This window comes from Dromiciops gliroides, chromosome 2 (genome assembly GCF_019393635.1).
Source record: "Dromiciops gliroides isolate mDroGli1 chromosome 2, mDroGli1.pri, whole genome shotgun sequence".
NCBI lineage: Eukaryota > Metazoa > Chordata > Mammalia > Microbiotheria > Microbiotheriidae > Dromiciops > Dromiciops gliroides.
The window spans coordinates 430,076,636-430,098,240 of NC_057862.1; the positions used below are offsets into that span (position 1 = coordinate 430,076,636).

A 21,605-nucleotide genomic window follows, 5' to 3' on the forward strand; every position below is an offset into this window, starting at 1 on the left:
ATAATTTCTGACCTAAAAATTAGCTTCATTTCATTTATGGGAATTGGATTTAAAAACAGTTCTTTCATTGATTCCTCTAGTTTTTGGAGAATAAAGTTACCATGAAGGTGAGTTAGTTTTAGGTGCTCTGTAGCTGACGAAGAGAAGCACTGGCACATGTTCAAATAATTGAAGTTACCCATCATTACTCTATCATGATTTAGTATATGAGAGTATGGATTGAGGATGTCTCAATGCCACGCTGATCTGTTTCCCAAATTCTTCATCTGTTTTCTCTGTCTTTCTAGGTGATGTATAGTAGAGATTAACTACAATATCCATTCTGCCTCTGTGTTCAGAACTTTTCACTCAAGTACCATTTTTCTCCTTTCTGGTTCCAGAATTTCGTCATATAAGTCTGTCCTTCATATTCAAGTTTTCTCATCATCCTCCCTCCCCTTTTACCTAGTCTGTTCCTATTGAATGAAGTAAACATTTTCAGAGTCATATTCTAATCATAGGTCTCTGTATCAAGGTCATTGATATCATAAGGTCAGTGTACCTCCTTGCCTTAGTTCACCTTGCTACCAAACAGAGGATTTTATATTTGATTTGGAAAGTAACAGGAATGCTCTGAAGTTTATGTAGTAGGGTTGAGAGGGGATGACATGGTCAGACAAGTATATTAGGAAAATCACTTTGGCAGCTGAATGGATAAAGAATTGCAGTTGGAAGAACGAGGCTGACCAGAAGCCTATTGTCCAGGTGTGAGATGATGAGAACATACCACCAGAGCAGTGGCTGTATGAATAAAGAGAAAGGGACAGATAGAAAAGATTCCTCAATGTAGAAACAACAAGACATGGCATCCCCCTTATTCAGCTATATGGTAAGCATATGAAAAAAGGTTCATCTGTCATGACATGAAAGTATCTACTCTGGCTCCTAGCAATTATTATCTCCTTTTCAAGTGCTCAAAAACAATGACCTAATCTGAAATTTGGGTAGACATCAAAACCACCCTTATTAGTTTATAGGAAGAGGAACCCACTTTCTTTAAAATTACAGCAACATATAAATAGAAGAATAAAAACCTAGGAGGCTTTATTTTGCTTAGGTTGTAAAAGATTCTTTCATACCTGAAAGAATTCCTATAACTACTGTGTGATTAAAATTCATCCTCAGGAGCTATTGCTTTTTTATGGAAACAGCCATAGAAAAACTCCAAACGGAGTCTTGTAGAAAGAAAAGGAGAAAATGCACCCCATCCTTGCAGAGATTGGGGAAAGGGAAGGAAATGAATGTTTATATAGCACCAACTACGGGATAGACACCATGCTAAGGACTTCATAAATAGTCTCTCGTTTGATCCTCACAACAGTCCTTTGAGGGTTATTATCACTATTTTATAGTTGAGGAAACTAAGGCATAGAGTGGTTAAATGACTTGCCCAGGGTCATACAACTAGTGTATGAGGTCAGACATGAACTCAAGTCTTCTTTATTCCAGGAAGATAGAGATAGTGCTCTGTTTCCTGGGCAACCTAGTTGCCTAACTGGGGGCTATGGGTGTGGAACATTAGATACTGTCAAATTTTGTTGGTATATGGGGTTAGTTTTGTTCAACTACCCTGGCTTTAAAAAGAGCATTATAAGGGATAACTTTCTGCATAGGAGGAAGGAGAGGAATAAATTTGTAAATTTGTAAAAACAAAAGATTTTAGCAAAACTTAAAAAACAAATACTGTTTCTTAAATACACTGCATATAGGAAGGAATTATATATCACTTTTTTAAAAGATCAGCTCAGTTCTCCTCCATGTTTCCTACCTTTCAAAAAAAAAAAGCACATGCTAGGTATCATCTTGGATAATGTGACTATTATATGGCTAGAGACCAGAGAAAACATTTGTTACACAGGATTGTTCTTTATAGGGAATTCATTATAACCAAACCAACAAAGCATTTGTTAATACCATCCACCTGGACACAAAATCTGCTCTTCTGCATACTAATAATTTGTACTCTAAAAATAATTTAACTCATACTTTTAAAAGTACTACATTTTTAAAAAAGTATTGCCTTGGAGGTTGTCTTAACACATAAAGAAATGGAAAATGGGTAGACATTAAAAAGTATATTTAACTTATTTTTTAAAGGAAACATCTCTTTTCCCTAAGAATCCAAGCACAGACATATATACAGACACATAAGTACACACTCAATTTTTAATAAGTTTTTGTTTGTACTCCATTGATGGTCAAAAGCCTCTATTCCTATACTTTAAGGTGGGGTCCTGATATTTAAATCCTGTCCTGAAACATAATCCACTCAATTATTCATTACCCAAATTTCCTTAAGAAGCAAGGGAGGGGCAGCTAGGTAGCTCAGTGGATAGAGCACCTGCCCTGGAGTCAGGAGGACCTGAGTTCAAAATCTGGCCTCAGACACTTAACACTTACTGGTTGTGTGACCCTGGGCAAGTCACTTAACCCCAATTGCTTCACCAAAAACAACAAAAAACAAACAAACAAAAGAAGCAAGGGAAACATTCCAGTTCTGTTCCTTGACCAAGACTTAATAATCTTTAGCAATACTGTCTCAATTCTTTCCTGTGAGATGATTTGCACCCAAATGAAGCACCCAAAATAGCTAGCAGTCAGCTGGTTTGACAAGTCTTGGAAGATTCTGTTTCATGGTCTCAACATTCCTTAGGAGAATAGCAAACCCAAGATGGAGCCAAGGTGGTGGAATAAAGACAGGGACTTGTCAGAGCTTTCCAAAAATCTCCTCCAAACAACTTAAAAATACTTCCTCAAAATGAATTCTAGAGTGGCAGAACCACAGAAAAGGATGAAGTAAAATAATTTTCCAGCCCAGGATAACAAAGAAGATCAGCAGGAAATGTCTTTCTCCCTGGAGTGAGAATGGAAGACAGTCTAGTGCAGGCTTCACCTGGACAAGCTAACAGCAGGCCTTGAAGGTGACTGAATATACAGTCAAACAACAAAAAAGAACTTGACCATAGAAAATTACTATGGTGACAGAGAAAAGCAAACACAAACTCAGAAGAAGATAACAAAGTCAAAGAATTTACATCCAAATTCTCAAAGAAAAATGTGAATTGGTCTCAGGTCTTATAAGAAGTCCTGGAAGAGCTCAAAAAGGATTTTTAAAACCAAACAAGAGAGGTAGTGGAAAATTAGGGAAAGAAATGAGAGTAGTGCAAGAAAATCAGGAAAAGAGAACCAACAAATTGGTAAAGGAGGCAAAAAAAAAATACTGAAGAAAACAACATATTAAAAACAGTATAGGCCAAATGGCAAAAGAGGCACAAAAATCCACTGACGAGAACTCCTTTAGAAGCAGAATTGGCCAAATGAAAAAAGATACACAAAAATTCACTGAAAAGAAGAATTCATTAAAAAGCAGAATTGGCCAAATGGGAAAATATGTACAAACATTTATTGAAGAAAAGAACTCCTTAAAAAGTAGAATTAGCAAAGTGGAAATAAAAGTACAGAAATTCACTAAAGAAAATAAGTCCTTGAAAATTAGAATTGGGCAACTGGAAGCTAATGACTCAATGAAACTCCAAGAAACAATAAAACAAAATCAAAAGAAGAAAAAAATAGAAAAAATGTGAACTATCTCAATAGAAAAGCAATAGATGTAGAAAACAGATTGATGAGAGATAATTTAAGAATTGTATATAAATTATATATAATATAAATATATTAAGAATTTTAGTATATAAATATTATACTACCTGAAAACCATGATCAGAAAAAAGAGCCTAAATATCTTTCAAGAAATGATCAAGGAGGGGGGGCAGCTAGATGGTGCAATGGATAGACCACTGCTCTGATATCCAAGAACCAGAGGGTAAACTAGAAATGGAAAGAATCCACCAATCATCTCCTGAAAGAGATACCCAAACAAAAAGTCACAGGAATATTATAGCCAAATTTGAGAGCTCCAAGATCAAGGAGGAAATAATGCAAGCAGCCAGGGGAAAAAAAACAATTCAAATATGGAGCCACAGTCAGGATAACACAAGATTTACTTGCTTCTACACTAAAAAAGTGGAAGGTTTGGAATATGATATTCCTGAGGGCAAAAGAGCTAGAATTAAAACCAAGAATCACCCTCCCAGAAAAACTGAGTATAATCCTTCAGGGGGAAAATTTATGTTTAATGAAATAAAGGACTTTCAAGCATTTCTGATGAAAAGACCAGAGCTGAATAGAAACTTGACTTCCAAATACAAGAATCAAGAGAAGCATAAAAAGGTAAATAGGAAAGAACAATCATAAGGGATTCAAAAAGGTTGACCTGTTTATATTCCTACATGGGAAGATGATATTTGTAACAACTAAAAACTTCCTCATTATTAGGTACAGTTAGAAAGGGTATACATAGAGAAATTGAGTGTGAGTTGAATATGATGGGATGGTTTATAAAAAGTAAAATTTAGGGATGAGAAAGAGGGATGTACTCAGAGAAGGTAGAAGGGAGACATAGAAGGGGTTAACTTATCTCACATAAAAGAGGCATAAAATAACTTTTATAGTGGATGGGAATATGGGGTTTGGGGAACAACAGATGAACCTTATTCTCATTTGAATTGGCTCAAAGAGGGAAAAGCATACATACTCAGTTGGGTATAGAAATATATCTTACCCTACAGGGAAGTAGGAGTGGAAGGAAATAAGAGAAAGAGGGGACTGATAGAAAGGAGGGTGGATTTGGGGAGGTGGAGATCTGAAATAAAACACTTTTTTGCAGGGCAATGAGAGTTAAGTGACTTGCCCAGGGTCACTCTGTTAGTAAAGTGTCAAGTGTCTGAGGCAGGATTTGAACTCAGGTCCTCCTGAATCCAGGGCCAGTGGTCTATCCAAATAAAAAACTTTTGAGGAGGGACCGGGTGAAAAGGGAGAGAAAGAAGGATAAACAGGGGAGGGGGAAAACAGGACAAAAATTTTACAGCAAATTTCTCTGATAAAGCCCTCATTTTCCAAATATATAGAGAACTAAGTCAAATTTGTAAGAATGTAAGTCATCCTTCAATTGGTATATGGTTAAAGATTATAAACAGGTAGTTTTCAGATGAAGAAATCAAAGCCATCTATAGTCATGTGAAAAATGCTCTATATCACTATTCATTAGAAAAATGCAAATTAAAACTCTGTGGTACCACCTCACACCAATCAGATTGACTAATATGACCCCCAAAATGACAAATGTTGGAGGGGACATGGGAAAATTGAGGCACTAATGCACTGCTGGTGCAGTTGTGAACTGATCCAACCAATTTGGAGAGCAATTTGGAACAATACCTAGAAGGCTATAAAACTGTGCATAATCAGCAATACCAGTACTAGAACTGTATCCCAAGGAGATAAGAAAAGGACCTATATGTGCAAAACATTTATAGCAGCTCTTTTTGTGGTGGCAAAGAATTGGAAATTGAGGGGCTGCTCATTTATTGAGGAATGGTTGAACAAGTTGTGGTATATGTGATGGAACAATCTGTTGTTCTATAAGAAATGATAAGCATATAAATTAAAAATAAAATAAAGAAATGACAATCAGGATGTTTTCAGAGAAACATGGAAAGATTTAAACAAACTCATACAAAGTGAAGTGAGAAGAACCAGGAGAACATGTATACAGTAATAACAATATTGCACAATGATCGACTATGAATGACTTTGTTATTCTCAGCAATACAATGATCTAAGACAATTGCAAAGGACTTATGGTGAAAAATGTTCTCCACTTCCAATGAAAGAGCAGATGGAGTCTAAATGCATATCTAAGTATACTGTTTTTCACCTTTTTTTGTTTTTTTTTCCTTTTGGTCTGTTTCTTCTTTCCCAACATGACTAATATGGAAATATGTTTTGCATGATTGCACATGCATAACCTATACCAAATTGCTTACTATCTCAAAGAGGAAGGAGGGGAGGGAAGGAGAAAGAAAGAGAGTTTGAAAGTCAAAATATAAAAAACCCCACAAATGTTAAAAATTGTTTTTGCATGTAACTGGGAAAAAACAAGATATTCCAATTTTTTTTAAAGAATAGCAAACTTCCTTCTTTTTATTTTAAGTCAGCAAATAGCTGTCTTATGAGTCCTCAGCAGGAATTCACTGGCAATTATTACTCATCTTTTCTTTCTCTGACTTTATTGGATGATCATTTGCCTGACAACATCAGAAACACTCTTTATGAAGAAGACTCCCAGCAGCAATCCTTGGAGAACCAGTAACTGCTTCAGTCTTGAATATCAAGTTCTTCCCTCTTCAGAAAATGTATTGTTCAGTGGTTCTTTTTTCCTCCTTTCTGTCTAAATCTGTCCACTGAACCTGACACACAGAACTTTGTCTCTTCAGACCTTTCTTTCTACCTTGAAGCACTTCTGTTGTTGTTGTTTTAAGAATACTTACTTTCCCCTGATAAACTGGAGTGTGAAAAGCATTCCTTAAGTCCCTTAACTTTTCTTCTAGAGGGGAGACCCATCTACACTTTCAGCATAGATAACTATCACTTAGTCCCAGTAGAAAGACAAACATTATAAACAACCATTGAAAAATCCTCTCTGTTCTCAATACTTTGTAAAAATAAGATCCTCAATCCTTTTCATTCTTGTTAATAACTATTGCAGGGCAGCTAGGTGGTGCAGTGGATAAAGCACCTGCCCTGGATTCAGGAGGACCTGAATTCAAATCCGGCCTCAGACACTTGACACTTACTAGCTGTGTGACCCTGGGCAAGTCATTTAACCCCCATTGCCCCCAAAGAAAAATTAACTATTGTGACCAATTCCCCTGGAAAACTGCTATGGTTACTACCTGTGGGAATCTTCAATTTGTGAATCTTTTTACCTTATAAGCATCTTGGCAGGTATACCCAACCTCCTTTCCTGTCTCTTATTGACTTTTGGCCATTAGGTGGCACAGTGAAATGAAAGCTAGACTTGGAGTGAGGCAAACCAGAAATTGAATCCTGCTTCAGACACTTGCTCCTTCTATGACCCTGGACAAGTCACTTAATCTTTCTTAGCCTCATTTTACTCATCTGTAAAATGGGGGTTATAATAGCAATAAACCCACAGGGCTGTTGTGAAGATCAAATGAGATAACAGACGTAAAGTGCTTTGCAAATCTTAAAGTGCTATATAAATACTAAGTATTATTATTAATTTTTATTGTTATTTATTATCTTCCTTTTCCTCTGCTACCAGCATGGAGTCAACAATTACCAAGTTTCATGGAGCCAGAGGCAAAGGCAAGCCTATGCCAGAGGCAAATCACATTCATCAGAGGTTCAAAGTCTCAGAGCACCAAAGATACTCAAGGGCCAGCATTTCTGGGGCCATAGAGACTGAACTTAGTACTTGCTCAGCATTCAAGATGTGCTGTAGCTCTTGTTATTTTGGGATGAGGCTTGAGGGTGATTCAAATATGGGTTCATTACTGTCCACAATAATTAATCACTAGGTTAACCTAGATGCCTGGACTGAAGCCTCTAATGGCTCTAACCCCAGTTCTCCAGGGTTTAGAGTAGCAAACCATGGCACAAAATGCCATGATCAGTCATCACATGACCCTGAAGGGCATAATCTCTATTCAATTGGCCCTTCTTCATCCTATGGCTGATAAATTACAAACTCCTGCTCCCCTTAGCCAATGATTCAGTAACCACTTATTAGATATGTGATCCAGAGAAAGTCATTTTCTCTCAGGCTCAATTTCCTCATCTGTAAAATGTGGATAATAGGACCTACCTCATAATATTATAAGGATCAGATGAAATTATATGTTTATGTATACACACAATGTATACATAAATAAAACAGTTTTCAAAGCTTAAAGTGCTATATAAATGTTAACCATTATCATTAATATAATTACTACCATCTTCTGATAAAAATCATATCCTTCTATCATCTCTCTATGTACCATAATCCTAAACCACTTCAACTGTACTCCTCCATAATCCACATCTTCCTCTATCCTTCTTTATTGAATTGAATTAAATATGTAATGGATGCTAAATGTCCAAGAAAAAAGCCATGAGAAATTTTTGGGATGACCTTTCATTCCTTATACTTAGGGCTTTCTAATCCCTATGTCTTTACTCATATCCTTTTATTATCTATTGTTTATTTGTCTTGCCTTTAATAACCTCTCCACCAGTTCCAACTATTGAAATTATACCCCTCCTTCTGGATCCAGCTCAAACACCATCTTCTCTTTGATGTTTTCCTTGATTCCCTATTACCCCCCCCCCACCCCTGCCACACACACACACAAACTCTGGGATCACTGTGATTTCTCCCTCCCTTTACAATAGTACACAGTTTATACTAATCATATTATACCTAAAAAATATCCCTTTTGGCCATAAAATAAGTTAATAAAGAAAGAGTATAGCAAAGCCCCAAGATGTATATTTGTATGTGTAAATATATGTTTATATTTTATATACTTATAAATATATGTATATATTTATTTATATATTCATATATGTATGTCTGTAAATACACATGTATATATACACATATATCCACATGTGCTTATTGCATATGGGCATTGCCATCTATTCTATGGCAATCAACCATGTTTTTAACTGGCTTATTACCTGAATAGGACATTCTATCTCTTGCCACGATGCCTTAGCAAGTCTGTCCTTCATGACAAATCTGCCCTTCTCCCTTACTTTTGCCTCTAGGGACCCTTGGTTCTCTTATTGTACTTCCTTTGGGCTACTTCATGCAACTCATATTCACTCTGGAGGGTTAGGTTCCCAAAGAGTGGCTGCCATCTTGGACTCTGGATGCTCTTCTGACCCTCTGGGTCTGTACTCCTAAAACTATCTCATGAGCCCTTCTCAATTTGTTTACTCTTAGAAATCATCTATAGACAAGATTATCTCATAACAAAGGTATTTACTACTACCAATAACATGTACCCCTGCCAAACCTCACACTCATCCACAAATACACATAGCATCCATAGGAAGGATAAACACATATTTAGATACACTGATGGTGTGGCACACACATAGGGAACACACATGTACAAGGCAACTCACAACTCCAGAACTGCAATTCCTCAAAGGCCTTTCCTTGCTAGTGGATTACCCACAACACCCCCTCCCTCTCCCCTTAGTGCATCATCTTTGTGGGGCTAATTCCTCAGCTGGATCCCCATTATCTGTTCCTCTTTATAGTTTGACTCTCAGTTGCTAGAACTAGCTCTTTGAGTCCATAGCTTGTTCTCTCCTATGTTACAAGACGTCCCATTCCTTGAAGCTGCTCCTTCTCATGTCTGACTGCCTTTCTGTATCTGTTTCTATCTGGAGAATTCCACTGACTTGAACTGACAATTTAATTTAACCTTGGGTGAGTTAGCTCTGCTGCTAGATGCTATGGCCATTGGATGGAGGAGGAGGGAGGGAAAGACAGAGATAGAGAGACACAGAGACAGATAGACAGATACACACACATTTGTGTGTGTGTGTGTATATATATGTACATATATACATATATATATGTACATATATATATACATATATATATATATATAAGAAAGAGAGAGAAAGAGGAGGAGGAGGAGGAGGAAGAAGAAGAAGAGGAGGAGGAGGAGCTGGGTTTCCAGACTTGACTACCTGAACTACTGAATTTCAACTCCTGGGCTCAGCTTTTTAAAGATCTGCAGGATTATGGTCAGTTTGTAGTGTAGCCAAGAACAGTTGCCCCCTTCTAACTCAACTGTAGACCCAAGGATCATAAAGAAACATAGATTTAGAGCTAGAAGGGACCTTAAAGGCCCATTGGGTGTGACCCCATTGTTTTACCAATGAAGAAACTGAGGTACAGAGATGTTAAGTGACTTTCCCAGAATCATATAGTTAACACATCTTTCTGATACCACATCCAGTGTCCTATCTATTATTCCAAAAAGAAGTGCTCATACTTCTTTTTATTATTCATTTAGCATTTTATTTCCCCAATCACATGTAAAAACATTTTTCAACATTTATTGTTAAAATTATGAATTCTAAATTCTCTCCCTACCCCCCCCATTGAGAAGGCAGGCAATTTGATATAGGTTATACATGTGTAATCATGCAAAACACATCTCCATATTAGTCATGTTGTAAAAAAAAAACCTAGACAAAAACAAATAAAGTAAACAAAAAATATTCCTCAATCTGTATTCAGACTCCATCAGGTGTTCATACTTCTAAAGAATGTCAATGACTTGTTAGCTTATCAGCAAACTCTCTGTAATGCGAGTCAGGGAAATCAAATCTCCCCTTCCCTAAACCTTCAAGATTTACTCAAGTGTCATTGCCTTCAAGGGCCTTTTCTTATTCTTCTAGTTACTGTTTGTTTCCACCCCCATCCCTTCCTAAATCATCTTGAAGCTATAACCAAAGAAACAAAGATATAGAAATGCAATCATTTAGTCTAACTTCCTCATTATACAGTTGAAGAAGCTGAGGCTCAAAGGAATTAAGTGACTTGCCAAAGAGGTCATACAGGTAGTAAGTAGCAGTTGAAGAATTTGAACTCAGCTCCTCTGATTGGAGGACAGCTAGGTGGCACAGTGGCTATAATCTAAGACCTGAAGTCAGGAAGACTAATCTTCCTAAGTTCAAATTTGGCCTTAGATATTTACATAGCTGTGTGATCCTAAGCAAATCACTTAACTCTGTTTGCCTCAGTTTCCTCATCTACAAAGTGATCTAGAAAAAGAAATGGCCAACTATTCCAGTATCTTTGCCAAGGAAACCCCAAATGGGGTCATGTAGAGTCAAACACAAATGAACAACAACAATCTATGGCTGGGAGTCCAGGGGTAATTCCACTGTATTATATAGCCTCTCATATATCCTGTCCTTACTTATTTGTGTACCTGTTTCATTCTGCAGTAGACTATAAGATCCTGGAGGGCTAGGGATGTTTTACTTTTCAGCTATCAGAGTGCCTCACAAATAGTAGGTGCTTAACAAATGCAAATTGATTATACCCATGAGGAAATCAAGTAAGTAAAAAAGGAAGCATGAGAGAGAACATATGGGTGTAGATCAATGGAGACAGAAACAGAAGTGATATTGTACCTAAAATATACTACAGACCAATAGGACAAAAAGTGGAAATAGTCAAAGAGTTCAGAAATAGATCAGAATTCTGGCACAAAAGCATGATAAAGTAGTTGTGGGGAAAGGATCCCAATGATCAGGACATCTGCTGAAGCTCTCAATCTGCCAAAAGCAAAGCAGCTAATAATTTCTTGACTCAACGGTAACTCAATTCTTTAAAAATTGGAGGAACTTGGAGTCAGGAGGACCCAAGTTCAAATCCAGCCTCAGACACTTAACACTTACTAGCTGTGTGACCCTGGGCAAGTCACTTAACCCCAATTGTCTCACTAAAAAAAAAAAGAAAACAAAAAAAAAATTGGAGGAACTAGCATGGAGGATTTGCACTTCAGATCTGATTTTTCACCAACAAGAAGGCATTACTTTTGTTGTTGCTCAGTTATGGAATTCCTTACTTGGGTGGAAATGATGGGAACTTCAAGGAGGATGTGACCATTCCATTTAGAGTTTGCAATAAAGAATAGGAATATTGGAAAGATGTTGACATTCACTTATCCATTTTGGGGAGACTTTATGGGAAGTCAGAAGAATAAAATCATGAAAAGACATCATAAGAAACAATTCTCATGAGGAAGGGAAAACAATGTTTAGAGATCCAAAGTGTTTGGAGACACAAGAAACTTCTTAAACAACATAAATTTTAAAGACAATTAAAGGAGATAGGAGCAAGGTCAGTTAATAGAGGGTGAATACAAAAGCATGGCATGGTCTGGTAAGAAGAGTTTAAGGAAAGCAAAATTCAGAATGAACTGAAGTTGACAAAGAAGGCATAAGAAAACAGAAGGTGGTTCTTAGCTATTTGGAGAGAAAGAAGAGAGTAAAATAAGGTGTTGCTGTTGTTCAGTCATATCTGACTCTTTTTGACCCCATTTAGGGTTTTCTTGGCAAATACTGGAGTAGTTTGCCATTTCCTTCTCCAGCTTATTTTACAAATGAGGAAATTTAGGAAAACAGGGATAAGTGACCAGTTAGTGTCTGAGGCAAGATTTGAACTCAGAAAATTAGTCTTCCAGACTAGCACTCTATCCACTGTGCTACCTAACTGCAACTTCAAATAAAGTAAATGACTGCTTTTCAGTCTTTGCATGGTATGATGCTAATGGATGCATGAGAGAAGGCAAAGCTTCCCAAGTCTTATTTTGTTTTCTCTTCTATAAAGAAGAAATGGGAAAGTATTGGTTTGGAAAGGGCACAACTAATAGGACTAATGGAGAATCCAATATAAGTAAGAAGACAGTAAGAGAACACCCATATTCCCTTGATGCATTCAAGTCACGAAGTCCAAATGAACTGCATTTTCTATTCCTTTCCTGTTTGTCTCCTTCCTTCCTTCTATCTTTCCTTCCTTCTGTCATTCCTTCCTTCCTTTTATTTTCCTTCCTTCATTCCTTGTATCTTTCCCTCTTTCTTTCATAGTTATTTTTAGTGTTATTCTGATTTTCAAAAAAGGATGGAAGCTATTGTGGTGCAATAGAAAAAAGGACAAAATTTGAGTTTAAACTTTCTGGGCCTCATTTTCTTATTTGTAAAATGAGGGAGTTAGACCACATGGCCTCTAAGTCAATGGTCCTATAATGAGAATGGAATTTGAAAAGTATAGACCAACAAACTTGATTTAGATTCCTGGCAGAATTCTAGGAAATATTATTAAAGGAATAGCTAGTGAGAATTCAGAAAATGAAGTACAATCCCAAAGAATCAGTATGGGTTTATTGAGAATGGTCCATGAAAACTAATCTCATTTCCTTTTTTTGGACAGGGTTACTACACCAGCAGATAAGAGTAAAGCTGTGGATAGTAAACCAATATTTTATCAACTATTTTATATAATTCAAAGCATTATTTGAAATTACTTTTTCTCTGCTTCTTATAAAAAGTTGGAGAATTGTGGACTACGTGATAGTAAAACTTAGATGAACTAACATTAGTTGAATCACTAGACCCAAAGAGCTGTCAGACATTAATGAATGGCTCAATGTCATCTTAGAAGAAGGTGGACTACCCTTGTAATCTATGCTTGGTCTCATGTTACTTAAACTTTTTATCAATGGCTGGCTCATTAAATGTCATGCTTGTCTAATTTGCAGATGGCACAAAACTATGAGGACAAACTAAGACATTAAATAATAGAGTCAAGATCCAAAAATATCTTGAAGGACTAGAGTATAGGTTCAAATTGAATAAAATGATATTTAACATATAAAGCCTTACTCCAGGGTTCAAAAAGTCAACCTTACAAATACAAGATGGAGAAGACATGCCTCAACAACAGTTTACCTGAAAAATTTTTTGAAGGTTTGGGAGATAACATTCAACAAAGCTAATGTGATCTTAGACTGAATAGAAATGTATAGAATGCAGGAATAAGGAGGCAATTGCATTACTATAGTCTTCTATGGTATCACCAAATCTTGAGTACTGTTTTTAATTCCAAGTGCCACATTTTAGGAATGACAATGATGAGTTTCACATGAAGATTCATTGAAAACCTGAAAAATACTTAGGGAAATAGGACTGCTGTCTTCAAATATACAAAGGCCTGAAACGATAATGGGAACAGACTTGTTTTTAGCTCACTCCAGGTTCAATCAAAGTTAGTTGCCATGGACTATTCTTGATAAAACCATGCTGACTCTTGGGGATTATTACTTCATTTTCTAAATGCTCACTAGCTATTCCTTTAATATAATTGAGCCCATATAACAAGTCTTCTAGCAATGGGTGGACATTTCATTCAGGGATATTTAGACTTGATATATGACAACCCTTCCTATAATTTAGAGCTCTCTGAAAGGAGAGTGCCCTACCTTTGGATGTAGCAAGTTCCAGCTCAGTTTTAAATTTTTTTGTGGGGCAATGAGGGTTAAGTGACTTGCCCAGGGTCACACAGCTAGTAAGTGTCAAGTGTCTGAGGTTGGATTTGAACTCAGGTCCTCCTGAATCCAGGGCTGGTGCCTTATCCACTGCACCACCTAGCTGCCCCCTCCAGCTCACTTATGGTTGAACAAAGGCTGGCTTACTACTTTGGGGGTATGCTGTAGAGAGGATTCCTTTTCAGGTATAGGCTGGACTACATGACCTTTGAGATTCCTTTCAATTCTGAAATTCTGATTCTTTTAATTTAACTATCATTGATCTGAGTCTGTGAGCCCCTTGAGAAGAGGAATTGTTCCTTAGTCACCTCTGTATCCCCCACAGTACCTAGAAAAAGATTTTGCACATAATAGCTGTCAGTATATGCTGAATTGAGTCCTGGACAAGTTTTGTATGTATACCCTGTTTTGGGTCGTGTTCAGTCTTCCATGTTCCTAGAGGTATTCTACAATGGGTGGGACTGAGGCAGCTCTTGAAGGGGAGGAAGAAGGAGGTGCCATTCCTAATGAAGAACAAATATGCTGATGGATGTTCATTACTACTAGGTATCCAAATGGTGGTAAGAGAACACCCCTGGGATTTCAGAGGACATACTTCAGTTCAGCCAAAGGAACCCCTGTACAAGGAGTAGCTATATCTAGTGGGTTTTATAGAGTCCTCAAGGGCCCCTTTGAAGTTATATATTTCAAGGTCAGTGTAAGTTAATTCAGTGACTTTTTTTTTTGCAGGGCAATGAGGGTTAAGTGACTTGTCCAGGGTCACACAGCTAGTAAGTGTCAACTGTTTGAGGTCAAATTTGAACTCAGGTCCTCCTAAACCCAAGGCCACTGCTTTATCCACTGCACCACCTAGCTGCCCTAATTCAGTGATTCTTTCTGAAACATCATTGAGCTGAGCCTGGGATCTAGTGCCACAAGATAGGTAACCTCCAATATGCATTATCCCTAATGCATTATCTCCAATGCTCAGTTGCTACTCCTCAGAAAACTATTGCTACAGTAGTTCCAGATCTGTCTCTGAGGCCCTGACTTTATTGGAAGAAGGATTCATACCTTGGGCTGGAAGCATCACTGTTACCTTCTCCTCAACACTTAAGATAGTAGCTATTTCCCTACCTCTTTTTAATGAAGATGTGGGTATGGGGTGGAGTCAGAACCACAAATTCAAGTTCTAGGAGACATTCCTGGTGCTCTACACACCCATGTTTAATCCTTCATCAATCCACCAATCATCATTGTGTACTAGTGGATAGAACACTGGCCTTGAATTCAGGAAATCTGGGGTTTAAATACTGTCCTGAGCAATTTCTAGCTGTGTAACCCTAGGAAAGACATTTAAATTCTCTCAGTCTCAGTTCCACATCTGAAATGGGGGTGCAGGGTGCGGGTGGGATGAAAATACTCAGGGCACTTATAATTACTGTGAAGCTCAAATGATAATATGGGACAGCTAGATGGAACAATGGATAAAGTGCTGAACCCAGAGTCAGGAAGACCAAGTTCTAATCTGGCTTCGGACTAGCTGTGAGCCTGGGCAAATAATTTAACCTGTTTGCCTTAGTTTCCTCATCTGTAACATTTCAGTTGTTGTTCAATTGTGCCTGACCTTTGTGATCCTGTTTGAGGATTTCTTGGCAAAAATACTAGAATGGTCTGCCATTTTCTTCTCCAGCTCATTTTTTACAGATGAGGAACTAAGGCAAACTGGGTTAAGTTATTTGCCCATGTTTACATTGCAAGTGTCTGAGGCTGAATTAGAACTCAGGATGATGAGTCTTCCATGTGCCACCCAGCTGCCCATGATTATTATAATAGTGCCTACCTTGTAGGTTGTTAGGAGGATCAAATGTGATGATATTTGTAAAAAGTACCTGGCATATAGTGGGTGTTATAGGCCTATTGTACTCCAGAAATTCTTTGGGGGTAAATCTAAAGAACCTTCTCCTTGAGAAACTAAACCAAAAGACAGACACACCTAAAGATATAAGTGGCACCAGATCAGGACTGAGTTAGCTCCAGGACCACCACCATTCATTCCAGTTTCCCCCACCCCTTAGGGAGATAAGATTAGGTGTGGCTGCTGCCTTTGTGACATGAGGGGGAGAGAGATGGCTTGAGAGATCCGCAGTTACCTCCCACCCAACTCCCCCAACCACCACCAGTGGGGAATGGTCCTCCCCCAATAAGTGAATTTTCTACAGTCAGAGGATTACCTCATCCAGCCACCATTGGGCATCTATAAAAGTATCTGCCTGTCTTCTGCTCAGAGAAATAGGTATCTCAGAACCATGCCTCTGTGCCATGCCTTCTCCCCATGAGAAGTCCAAGGATTTCTCTCTTGGTTTCCTTTCCCTAGCACTGAAATAAACAATTATTTTATTCTAATTGGATTTGTGTACAATAGGATGTAATTCTTTAAAGAGGAGTCCCTAAGAACCCCTAACCCAAACCCCTATCACAAACTCCTACTCCTATCCCAAACCCCTACCCAATTTCCCCATAACAGTAGGCACTATGTAAATGTTAGCTATTACATGCACATGAAATGCTTTGTAACCCTTAAAGTCCTATCATCCATCAGACATTTAGTGAGTTCCTGTTGATATTTTGTGGTCAAAAAATCATTTATTGAACTGGGTGACCAGAGAGACCTGAGTTCTTAGTCTCAATACCACAACTAATTTCTTGTGTAACCTTGGGCAAGTTGCTCGCCTCTTTAGGTCTCAGATTCCCCATGTATAAGGATAACTAACCTTTATATGGCTTTAAGATCACAAATTACTTTATATACATGATCTCATTTGATCCCCTTAGAATTAGTTGGTTGGACAAGATGGTTTCTCAGGTCTCCTTGCACTCCTAATATTCTGTGTGATTTGATTCACTATGCCCCAATCACTTCTTAGGGCATCAACTGTATATAAGCCGCCTGGGGAGTTTGATACATATGTTATACCATCTGCAGAGCCCCACCCCACAGACCATTAACTTCCCCTGCCTCCAGAGGGCTTCTCCCTTGCCCCTAAACTTCTTAATTTTAGGTCCTGGGAGCCCGGGGCTGTTTGCCCAACCAAGTGTTGTCCCTCCTCTCCCTCAGAGTTTTCAGGGCTTTTCCCCAATATACCTGGTCCCATCGGCGGCGAAGACAATAATGGTGATGATTTCTCTCTTCTGTCTTGCCCTGCTCCACTGCCTGGAAGAGTTGAGTTAAATTTCCCCCTCCTTTCTGATGTCACATCCTGTTTCAGCCTCCATCCCTTCCAGCTGCTACCTCCCGGGTGTGTATGTGTATGTGTGTATGTGTGTGTGTGTGTGTGTGAGTGAGTGAGTGTGTGTGTATGCGCGCGCGCGTGTGCGCGCGCGCTTTGTGTGTGCCCTCCCTGCGCCACCCCGCCCCCTCCCCCCTTTTCCAAGCAAACTTTTGGCATAGCAGACAGAGCCCATCATTTCGTGCTTCAGTGCATCCCTCTTCGCAAATGCCTCGCGATCAGGGGAGCCATTAGGAGAGGGAAGGAGGGGAGAAAAAACCTGCCAGCCCTAGCCTAGGAGACTGGCGAGGGGAGAAAGTGGGGATCTAATAAATATGCCAAGTGGAGGCTTTGCAAAACAGATTCCTAGCTCTGCCTTCTCCGGGTGCTGAAAGGCACAGTACAGGGACTAAGGGAGGAAGAGAGGGAAAATCATAGAAAAGCCAGCAACGCCGAGAAGAGAGACTTCACGCAGCCGCCAAAGGACCGGGGATCCGCATGCCCGGAGGTTGGAGCTGGGAGCGAGAGATGCGACCGGCAAGCAAGCTTCTGAGTCTCTTCTTCCTCATCCTGATGGGCACTGAACTCACTCAAGTAGGTCTCTCCAACGCCATTTTCCTGCTAGAGCCACCCGGCCCCTCGGGAAGCCGGAGAAAGTCGGGGAGCAGGTGCCCTGCTGGCCACCGATCCCCTGCGCCCCTGTCCCTGTCCCCGTCCCCTCCCCCTCCCCTGGATCCCGAGCCCGCTTTAGAGGTCAGCCAGCCTACCGCTTCCTCCGCCAGCCCGGAGCAAGGAGCGAACGGCGGGCGGGGGCTGGGACCCAGGCTTTTGAAGACTGAGGTCAGTTTGCCCGGGGGCTGATGCCCTGCCCAGGTGGGCTAACCGCCTTCTCCATTATCCGCTGGAGATAGCGGGGAGGGGGTGTTCAAGACACCCACCCCCCAATTAAAAGTTCTCATGCCAGGCATAAAGCAGGCAAAGCGAGGAAGAGGGCAGGGCTTTCACCAACCCTAGCCTTGGCATTTCCGGAGACACTGAGAACTAACCCTCATCTCCAACACAAACACACACACACACACACACCGCGGCCACCATCCCCATCTACCAACACACTCATATTCTCTATCACCCTCATTTGGCTTTGGATTCAATTCCTCTTTTAGTGTATAAATGACTGGGGGACAAAGGCTGTGGAAAATTGTCTCTCCTCATTAAAAACATAAGAGCAGAAAGGGCTGCGGGGGTAATGAAGAGAAGGTCTGTTATTGGTACAGTGTTCAGGGCTTTGTGTGGATGGACACATATGCAATATTAAGTATGTGTATATGCTATGTAATTATCAGTATGTGTCATTTCAAGCCAATCATTATAATCACTTGGGAGATATCTATATGTGTATATATCTAGTAAATCTACTGTGTGCATTACCTAGCTGTTTTCCTGTCTCCAGTAGGTGCATGTAATAGATAAAAAAGGGAGGAATATGTGTGTGGTGTGGAATATACACCTGGCACGTGTGTAAAATGAAACAGCCAAGGAACCTTTCATAGTTGTACTGATTTAGGGTGACATTTAAATGTCCTTTAATGCCTCCGTCTGGGCCATGCTGGGACTCAATGATTTTATGCCTTGAGTTGCCAACTAGCTCTGTTTATTTATGAGTTTTGGGTCCAAGGCAAAATAATTTTTAAGGGGTTAGTATGAAAAGTGTAGATGGGGGGGGGAGTTTATTTTCCACACTACAGAATCTCTCTCTCCTCTCTCTCTCTCTCTCTCTCTCTCTCTCTCTCTCTCTCTCTCTCTCTCTTTCTCCTTTTTTCACTCCCTCCCTCTCTCTAAGACACATGCACTCAGGCTACAAACAGGGTCAGATTTACAAAGAACTGATCTGGAAGGAAATGAGAATAAGCTTTAATTAAGCATTTTGGCTCCCTGCAGTCACTAAACAGAGTTGGGATGCTTCCTCGTTTAGTTTCCTCTTGTCCTGCTCCCAGGTGATGATTGGCTGTGACTTAACCTGAGGAACTAGTTGAGGGAAAACTGGAAGGACAGAATGTTCTGGACTCACTTGGGGGCATCCCCTGTCATAATGACTTTCTTATCACCATCATCCTTTTCCTTCAAGGACACTTTTATAGCTTTTTCCAAAGAGGTTCTCTTTCCTAGGAGAACTTTAGACTCAACCTCTGTCAGAGGGCAGTGCCTCTGTGGTAGCATGTGTTTTCTCACCCTCTTGAGCTCTCACTAAATTCATTTGAAACCTCTCCAACCCCACCAAATCCATCCTTCTTTCCCTAACCCTGCCCCTGAAAGGATTTGTATTGGAATCTGAATCTGAGATTGTCAGCTAGATGGCTGCTTAAAAAGGTGCTTAAGAGTTCAGGACCATGGTCAGTTCCCTCATTGGTCAGACCCCAAGAGTAGATTAGTTTCCCTCTGCCCTACAATTTCAAGTCTGGCACCCAGGGCAGGATTGCCATATATAATTGACTGCCTTTACCTTCCTCCTTTCTTCCTGGATTTTACCAGGAAGGTCCCTGGGATCCCAAAACCCTACCCCACAGAAATCAAGATTTGAGTTTGGGATCCTGTTTAAAGGAGTGATTTTTGGAAGAAGGATTAGATTTATGATTGGCCCAAGGGGCAGAAATAATAATAATAATAAAAGGTGAAAGTTACAAGAGGATAGGTTTTGGATGAATGTATGGAAAAGCTTTATAGCAATTACACATATTTTAAATGGAATGGTCCTCATGTCTTTATAGTTTAGTTACAGAATGGTAACTCTGCCAGCTCCACAATCTCCTAATCTCTCTGTGTACTGATGGAGCAGTTTGTGCTCCATCTCCACCCTTAAATTCTCCAATAATCTCAGAATCTTACTTCCCAGAGACAGCTAGCCCCAGATATGGCTACCTGCAAGTCGGTTCAGGCAGTCCATGTACCCTTGACTGCCACGTCTGAATCTCTCACCCGTGAAAGAGCTTGGTTCTAGCTCAATTAGAAGTACTACCTTGGAGTAAACTCCTGGAGAAGCTTTCCTTTCTTTTCTCACCCCCAGTATGAGCTTTCCTCAGGGAGCCCATGCTGTGCACTGCCTCAAATTAAATAGAAAGAAAGGAAGAAAGAGAGAGAAGAGAGGGAGGGAAGGAGAGAGAGAGAGAGAGAGAGAGAGAGAGAGAGAGAGAGAGAGAGAGAGAGAGAGAGAGAGAGAGAAAGAGAGAGAGACATACTTGCTAGGATTAGAGAAATGAAGACAAAGCACTACTGATGAGTGAAGGCTTGTCCTTTTGTTTTCTATTCTGTTGGGCTCATTTATTCTCTAAAATTGAGAGGCAGTTTAACATTGTGTAGTGGATAAAGGCTGGCCTTGTAGTCAGGAAGACTTGTATTAAAAGGTCTGTTAAAGATTCCTCCTCAAATACGGCCTCAGACACTTGACACTTACTAGCTGAGTGACCCTGGGCAAGTCACTTAACCCTCATTGCTTCACAAAATAAAGATTCCTGTGACACATTCTGTCAGTGTGGCCCTGGGCTGGCCACATGTCTTCTCCATTCCCCAGGACAACTCTCATCATAGAGATGAGTTCATGATCTGCATCAGTGGAGGGAGTTTCCATACCAGAAGTTCTTACACTGATGAAATCTCAAGTTGAGACCAAAAATAAAAAATGTGCTTGATAGATAGTGGCCTACTTTCACATAAACTACTGTCACATTTAAGATTTTAACAAGGTAGGAGATTTGATTATCATAAATTCCCCAAATTGAAAACTAACTCAGAGACCATCCAGTCCAATCTGTACCTGAACAAGAATGACCTCTACAATGTCTTTTCAAAGTGACCTTTCAGCCTTTACTGGAATACCCTACACTGATAAAGAACTCATTTCTTCCTAAGTGAGCCTGTTCCATTTTAAAATACATCTAATTGGGGCAGCTAGGTGGCACAGTAGATAAAGCACTGGCCCTGGAATCAGAAGGAGCTGAGTTCAAATCTGGCCTCAGACACTTAACACTTACTAGCTGTGTGACCCTAGGCAAGTCACTTAACCCCAATAAATAAAATACATCTAATTGTTAGGGAGCCTTTTTTACATTTAGACAAAATCTGCCTTCCTGCAACTTTTATGCATTTGAATGAATAAAGCAAAGCACTGTGCTAAGCACTGAAGGTGAAAATAGAAAAGGAATACAGTCTCTGCCTTCAGTGAGCTCACATTCTAATGGGGGAGGAAAAACACATGGAGGCTCATGTGGTCCTTAAGGTGAAGCAGCAAAAATGTTAATGCCTCTTTAGTGTAATTTCCATCCATAAAATTATATCA

The 21,605-nt window shown here is 39.6% G+C and overlaps 1 protein-coding gene across 1 annotated transcript in view; it reads left to right on the forward strand.

Annotated features, from left to right (window-relative positions):
- Window positions 1–17,456: 17,456 nt before the first annotated feature.
- OLFM1 (olfactomedin 1) overlaps window positions 17,457–21,605 on the forward strand; it is a 60,097-nt gene continuing 55,948 nt past the window's right edge. The window contains exon 1 of the mRNA XM_043982050.1: window positions 17,457–17,869. Within this exon, the coding sequence (XP_043837985.1) occupies window positions 17,774–17,869 (96 nt within the window). The 5' untranslated portion in view covers window positions 17,457–17,773. The remainder of the gene's footprint in view (window positions 17,870–21,605) is intronic.